General features: G+C 44.2%; 2 protein-coding genes and 1 long non-coding RNA gene across 4 annotated transcripts in view; 1 reads left to right on the top strand and 2 right to left on the bottom strand.

Moving 5' to 3' along the window:
* The window catches only part of LOC113657299, a 1,727,325-nt gene that overhangs the window by 727,022 nt on the left and 992,803 nt on the right, over nucleotides 1-7,500 (top strand). The window lies entirely within an intron of this gene.
* The window catches only part of LOC125146171, a 1,103,650-nt gene that overhangs the window by 553,556 nt on the left and 542,594 nt on the right, over nucleotides 1-7,500 (bottom strand). The window lies entirely within an intron of this gene.
* slc30a4 (solute carrier family 30 member 4) overlaps nucleotides 725-7,500 on the bottom strand; it is an 8,232-nt gene continuing 1,456 nt past the window's right edge. The window contains exons 2-9 of one of the 2 annotated variants that reach the window (XR_007144641.1): nucleotides 5,645-6,380; nucleotides 4,600-4,746; nucleotides 4,280-4,433; nucleotides 3,951-4,164; nucleotides 3,384-3,489; nucleotides 2,330-2,464; nucleotides 1,706-2,025; nucleotides 725-740 (exon numbers count right to left, since the gene is read on the bottom strand). Coding sequence is in view for 1 of the 2 variants with exons in the window: in XM_027158877.2 (XP_027014678.1) it covers nucleotides 1,871-2,025; nucleotides 2,330-2,464; nucleotides 3,384-3,489; nucleotides 3,951-4,164; nucleotides 4,280-4,433; nucleotides 4,600-4,746; nucleotides 5,645-6,032 (1,299 nt within the window). In the remaining variant the exon portion in view is untranslated. Of the gene's footprint in view, nucleotides 741-767; nucleotides 2,026-2,329; nucleotides 2,465-3,383; nucleotides 3,490-3,950; nucleotides 4,165-4,279; nucleotides 4,434-4,599; nucleotides 4,747-5,644; nucleotides 6,381-7,500 lie in introns of those variants that run through there. The other variant, XM_027158877.2, reaches the window with a different exon arrangement.

Genomic DNA, 7,500 nt, shown 5'->3' on the forward strand with positions numbered 1-7,500 from the left:
GTGTAGAATGAGTGTGTGTATAATGTGAGTGTGTGTGTACAATGTGTGTGAGTGTGTGTAGAATGTGTGTGTGTATAGAATTTGTGTGTGTGTAAGAGTGAGTGTGTGCGTAATGTGAGTGTGTGCGTGTGTGTAGAACGTGAGTGTGTGAGTGTGTGTAGAATGTATGTGTGTGTAGAATGTTTAAGCAGAGTTAGCGCCATCTTGTGTGTGTGTGTGTGTGTACAATGTGTGTGTATGTAGAATGTGAGTGTGTGTGTAGAATGTGTCTGTGTATGTGTACAATGTGTGTGTGTGTGTGTGTAGAATGTGAGTGTGTGTGTAGAATGTGAGTGTGTGTGTGTATGTGTAGAATGTGAGTGAGTGTGTGTGTAATGTGTGTGTGTGTGTAGAATGTGAGTGTGTGTGTGTAATGTGTATGTGTAGAATGTGAGTGAGTGTGTGTGTGTAGAATGTGTGTGTGTGTGTGTGTAGAATGTGAGTGTGTGTGTAATGTGTGTGTGTAGAATGTGTGTGTGTGTGTGTGTGTAGAGTGTGTGTGTGTAGAATGAGAGTGTGTGTGCGCGTGTGTGTAATGTGTGTGTAGAATGTGTGTGTGTGTGTGTGTAGAATGTGTGTGTGTGTGTAGAATGTGTGTGTGTGTGTGTGTGTGTAGAATGTGTGTGTGTGTGTGTGTGTGTAGAATGTGTGTGTGTGTGTGTGTGTGTGTGTGTAGAATGTGTGTGTGTGTGTGTGTGTGTAGAATGAGTAAGTTTCTTGTGCAGGACTTTGAGAACAGGTTTATTTTACTGAAGGATACGATGCTCTCACACAGAGCGCAGTTTTAGTGTAACATAAATACTGCAAACAAAAGGATTAATTACTACTCATGATACTGGAATGTGCAAAACATCAGACAAATTATGTAAAAAAATAATCAAACTGAATTAAAAAAAACAAATCAAAGCAACAACAGTTAAAGGCATAGATTGTGTTTTTGTCACAAATACAAGAATCACAAAAACGTTTCTTTATGTGGAAAAAAAATAAAACAGAAAAGAATTAAAACTAAAGTGATTTCCAGATGTTTGTAGCACAGAGTGAACAGGATGGATAAAGGCACATCGATCATCTGCGCTCGGAAACATTCCAACTAAACCATTCAGGTGACATTAAAAAAAAAATAATAATAAAAAAAATTAAAAAACAAACACAATGTTAACATGTGACTCAGTGCATCATCTGAGAGCAAGAAGGAACTAAATGGTTAAGATGGAAGTCATGAATTTTATTGCACTTTGGGATCACTGAGTTTTTCCATCTTGTCCGATCACCTAATATTCGGCTAACAAATGACGGTACTGAGTATCAAGTGTAAGAAAATCTGTGCTGGCCATGAATGTGTTTCTGATCAGCTGAAATGAATTAGATCCCAGATCATGGAGCTGATGCACAAATGTCTGAGTTACACAAAGACATTCAAATGAAAGCACAAGGTTTAACTGAGTTGTGTTCAGATCAGTGCCGAGTCCTGACAGAGTCCAGCTGATCTACTGCTTAAGCCATAACACAGGACTCAGGATCATTTAATACAGGATTTAATACTGACTCAGGTTCAATTGATCCAGACTGAAGGAAATATGGAGTGTTTTTACAAATCGAATGTAAATAATGTCAATGTTCAAGCTAACAGTGGGTTTATTTACCATATATTCATTTACTGATCGTGTGTGTGTGTGTGTGTGTGTGTGAAAAAGGTGAAAAGAAAAGAAAATTAATCATGAGAACCTTCCGACTGAATCCCTAAAAACACACTTGTACCGGCTTTGGCGCATTTCGCTGTTGCATAGCAACCTGTATAGGAAGAAGGAGAGCGACTGTGTGTGTGTGATTAGGCACTGGTTAACACACAGTTAGAGCAGGAGTGTGTGCCTCGCTGTGTGTGGCTCTCCATCTGCACTGTGCAGTGTGACACGCCGTGTGACATCATCAGCAGGTGACGAGCTTTAGATTGCACTTCTTCCCAGTTACCCCTACTTCCTGGTGCTGGAGAGGAGGAAAACACACACACACACACACACACGTTTGTATTTAAATGCTAATTTACATCAGATAGCCCAAGTGCTTTCCGTATCTTAGAAAAGTGGGAGGAGCTTAACTGTTCAGACATTATATTAACTGTTAACAGTGTGTACAGACTTACTACTAGTTTACATACTGTTGCTTAACAACAAGCCAATGTTTAACTGTTTTTTAAACATCCTTTATGTTTTTATTCTTTGAAAAAAGTAGGTTGTGTGTATGTGTATGCGTGTGTGTGTATATGTGTATGTGTGTGTGTGCGTCTCACCAAGCTGAAGGTGTGCAAGAGCCACAGTACGATCAGCGGTTAAAGCCCAGACCTTCAGATCCTCCACAGACTCCACACCATGCAGCTTCAACAGATCTTCCCTCATCACGCTCGTTTTCAGGTGTCTGGGAACGCCTACACACACACACACACACACACACACACACACACACACACACACACACACACACAGTGAGATGAATGTATATAGTGGTCACTCACATGTATTACAGTTACCATCTCAATAATAAACCTGACACAACTGTGATTAAACACAATGTACACAAAGCTCATCAGACAAGCTCTACACTATGCCACAGAGTCTGACCAATCAGTGAGCCACAATATTTATAGCACCACCCACAAGTGTCCAGTGTAAATGGAAATAAAAGCAAAAAAGAAAATAACTAAAGAAATGACAAAAGAAGCAAAGAACAATATTTTTTAAAAAGAGAAGAAAAGAAATTTAGATAAAAAAAGAGAGATTAGAGAGACGGGTGTGTGAGTATGGCTTCCTCTGTGAGGTCATCAGTACTGCCCTCATTACACCATTGTGTGTGTGTGTGTGTGTGTGGTTTCTCTTGTGAGGTCATCAGTACTTCCCTCATTACACCATTGTGTGTGTGTGTGTGAGTGTGTGTGTGTGTGTGTGTGTGTGTGGTTTCTCTTGTGAGGTCATCAGTACTTCCCTCATTACACCATTGTGTGTGTGTGTGAATGTGTAAGAGAGTGTGTGAAAATGTGTGTGAGTTTGTGCGAGTGTGTGTCAGTGTGTGTATGTGTGTGTCTGTGAGTAAGCGAGTGTGTGTGTGTGAGATAGTGTGTATGTGTGAGAGATAGTGTGCTTGTGTGTGTGAGTGTGTGTATGAGTGAGTATGTGTGCGAGTGAGTGAGTGTTTACACGTGAAAGTGAGAATGTGCGTGTGTGTGTATGTGAGAGAGTTTGTGTGTGTGTGAGTGTGTGTGAGTGTGTGTGAGAGAGTGTGCGTGTGTGTATGTGAGAGAGTTTGTGTGTGTGTGAGTGTGTGTGAGTGTGAGTGTGTGAGTGTGTTACCCTCCAGCAGGATGAGGCCAGTGTCTCTGATGATGTGCAGCGTGGTGAATAGAACCAACACGGAAAATATGTACGTACACACAGGATCAGCCAGCTTATACTCCGGCTGGAAAACACACACACACACACACACACACACACACACACACACACACACACACACACACACACACAAAGCTTCATACTCTCAAACATCAAGCACACACAGTGATAAACAGTAGCAGTGAAAAGCTACATTGTGTCAAGACACAAATCATCTAACACACTGGTCATAACACACACACACACACACACACAATAAAGCTTCACACTCTCAAATATCAAGCACACAAAGTGATATACAGTAGCAGTGAAAAGCTACATTGTGTCAAGACACAAATCATCTCCACACTGGTCACAACACACACACGCGCGTACACCCACGCGCAGACATGCGCACACACACACACACACACATACACACACACACGCACTCATGGAACCATTAATGCAGTCAAAGTTCTAGTAATAGTTTGGTGCCGAGCCTTAAAAGTGAGTGTGTGTGTGTGTGCACGTGTGTGTGTGTACCTTAAACCTGACGATATACGCAGCGATCAGAACCCCGACACTCTGTACCAGGTCCCCCAGTGCGTGAATAAATGCCGCTCGCACCGCTAAGCTGCCGTGAGAGTGTTGACTCTGCCCCTGCCCTTGCCCCTGCCCCTGCCCCCGCCTCTGCGAGTGGGAGTGAGAATGAGAGTGGGAGTGGAGGTGACCTGACTGGTTGAGGAGAAATCCCATTCTACAATCACAAACACAAACACACACACACACACACACACACACACACACCAAAGTTAGCCCAATGATAATGACAGTATTAATAATCCATGAGACAATCAGTAAGTCATACACACATGAGGTTGACTGCCACGCCCACGGCAGCCGTGATGAGCATGACATCTCCGTCAATAGTGAAATCGGGATGGATTGTTCTCTGTACCGCTTCATTCAGCAGCACTCCAGTCAGGATGTAGATCAACAACACACTGATACCTGCAGACAGCACCTCTACACACACACACACACACACACACACACATACACTGAGTTACACTTACATACAGAGAAACAGTACTGAGCAGTGGAATGGAGGTATGTATGTGTGTATCTGTGTGTGTGTGTGTGTGTGTGTGTGTGTGTGTGTGTGTGTGTGTGTGTGTGTGTGTGTGTGTACCCAGTCTCTGTAGGCCAAAGTTGAAAGTGTGTGTTGGTGGTTTGGCTGAGAGCCACAGAGCCAGTAAAGACACCACGATCCCCACCAGATCAGTCAGCATGTGTAATGCATCAGTCATGATGGCTAAACTGTTCGCAATGTAGCCACCTGGAGATAACACACACACACACACACACACACACAGAGACACACACACACACACAGAGACACACACACACACACAGAGACACACACACACACACACACAGAGACACACACACACACACACACACACACACAGAGACACACACACACACAGAGACACACACACACACAGAGACACACACACACACACACACACACACACAGAGACACACACACACACACACACACACACACAGAGACACACACACACACAGAGACACACACACACACACACACACACACACACAGAGACACACACACACACACACACACACACACACAGAGACACACACACACACACAGAGACACACACACACACACAGAGACACACACACACACACACAGAGACACACACACACACACACAGAGACACACACACACACACACAGAGACACACACACACACACACAGAGACACACACACACACACACACAGAGACACACACACACACACAGAGACACACACACACACACACAGAGACACACACACACACACACAGAGACACACACACACACAGAGACACACACACACACACACAGACACACACACACACAGAGAGACACACACACACACACACAGAGACACACACACACACACAGAGACACACACACACACACAGAGACACACACACACACAGAGACACACACACACACACACACACAGAGACACACACACACACACACACAGAGACACACACACACACACACACACAGAGACACACACACACACACAGAGACACACACACACACAGAGACACACACACACACACAGAGACACACACACACAGAGTGAGAGGTCTTATTACCGTTTATGTTTTTTTTTTTTTTTTTTTAAATGTGTCCATTTTTTTTGTTTTTTTTACCTACGAGCTCTCCGATCATGAACAGGAAGTACAGCACAGCTGCCATCATCAGCTTCTTCATCACTTTGCGCCGCTTGATGTCCTCCTTCCTCGTAGCACAGTTATTGCACGGCTCCGCCCCCAGTCCGGAGGTGGAGCCGAGCAGCGAGTCGTCATCATCGTCCTCTCCACTTCTGATGAAGGTGCTGACAGCAGCTCCGTTCGGAGACGACCCGGTGTACTCGTCCATCTCGGCCGACACGACCACCTTCAACTTATTAAACCTGGGCATCTCGTCCTCCACCAAGTCATCAGAGAAATCAAAGGCGGCAGAGTCACTGAGCTCCCAGTCTGTCCTCTCTCTGTGGAACATGGAGCTCACACGGGACAGCATGTCTGCCCCCGACATGGGATGGGGGGGGGTCAGAGCGAGAGATAGAGAGAGAGTGAGAGAGACAAAGAGAGAGAGAGACAGAGAGAGACAGAGAGAGAGACAGTCAGAGAGAGAGACAGAGAGAGAGAGAGGGAGAGAGAGAGACAAAGAGAGAAAAAGAGAAAGAGACAAAGAGAGACAAAAGGAGAGACAAAGAGAGAAAAAGAGAAAGGGAGAGAGAAAGGGAGAGAGAGAGAGCACAGTGGGGAAAATAAGGATCGCTCAGCTGTTGTGATGTGATTCCCGCTGTGAGATTTGAGTGACAGGTGAACAGGAGCGTCCGAGTTTCCTTCTCATGGTGCAACAAATCTCACGTCAAACCGCCTGCAGCAACAAAACCATCGCATTAAACTGTTGCAGAAAAAACAGCCATTTTTATGATACACAACAGAAACATCTGAGTTTTATCTCTGACACACTGACGGCCAAACTACAGCGCATTACAAAACAATTTAACATTTAAACTTTCACGTAAAGCTTTAAAAAGTTTTCTAATTTGTTTTTTTTTTTTACGACTTTAAGAGACTAAAACTTTACAAAACGTGATCAGATTGTTTCATTTAGAGTCAGCAAACGATCGGAGATCCCACAGAAGGTGGTGATGAGAATATTCTGCTAGAACATTTCTTCCTTCTCTTCTCCAACATGTCCTGTTCCCTTGGTTGGTGTAAAAGCCCTGGGACGATATCCCGATGCTCCCACCACCGTGCTCCACCGACGACAGCCTGAGATATTGACTTCAGTGTGTGTGTGTGTTTTTCTTCTGAAAGACTTGTGATGTGTGTAGATGATTCCACAAGTCTCTCTCTCTGTAGTTGTTTCAGTGGAGGAGTTCAGTGTGAGCTTGAGGAACGGAGAAGATCGTGCTGCACTTTACTGTTCCGAGTGTAACCGACTGCTGCTTCCTCTCCCTTTGCTTGTCGCTAATAAAAGCCGAGAGCATGGTGAGACATCTCAGGAGGTTCACCTGCCCAGGGACGAGCAGATGTTGTTCCATCTGCATGTTATGGAAGCAGGTGTTGTGACAGGTATGGTGAAGGTCTTTACTCCAGCTCTGCTTTTTTCATGTGTGATGTTTAACAGGTTGTCCCTGAGAACTTCAGGAAGCTCCGTCACCTTCATCATGATTGTTTGATTCTTTGTTAATGAGACCTGGTGTAGTCATTAGGTCTTTTGTTTGTCTTAAACAGAGACATGTTGATGATGGAGAATCTTCTGCTCTGACACCGAGGTTCTACTTCTAGAACTGCTGAGTCCCTGACGGTCTTCACACGACAGCTTCAGACTGTTCCTGAAACACTTACACTACTTTTCCCTGTTTATATTAGGGATTTAATTTATACCATGCTGTATTTCCTCCCAATGACTTGCTGCATGAAACAAAGGCATAACAACTGAAAGCAGCTTCTGAGACAAGAAAACATTCACTTTACATTCAATTTCA

This window comes from Tachysurus fulvidraco, chromosome 13, assembly GCF_022655615.1.
Source record: "Tachysurus fulvidraco isolate hzauxx_2018 chromosome 13, HZAU_PFXX_2.0, whole genome shotgun sequence".
NCBI lineage: Eukaryota > Metazoa > Chordata > Actinopteri > Siluriformes > Bagridae > Tachysurus > Tachysurus fulvidraco.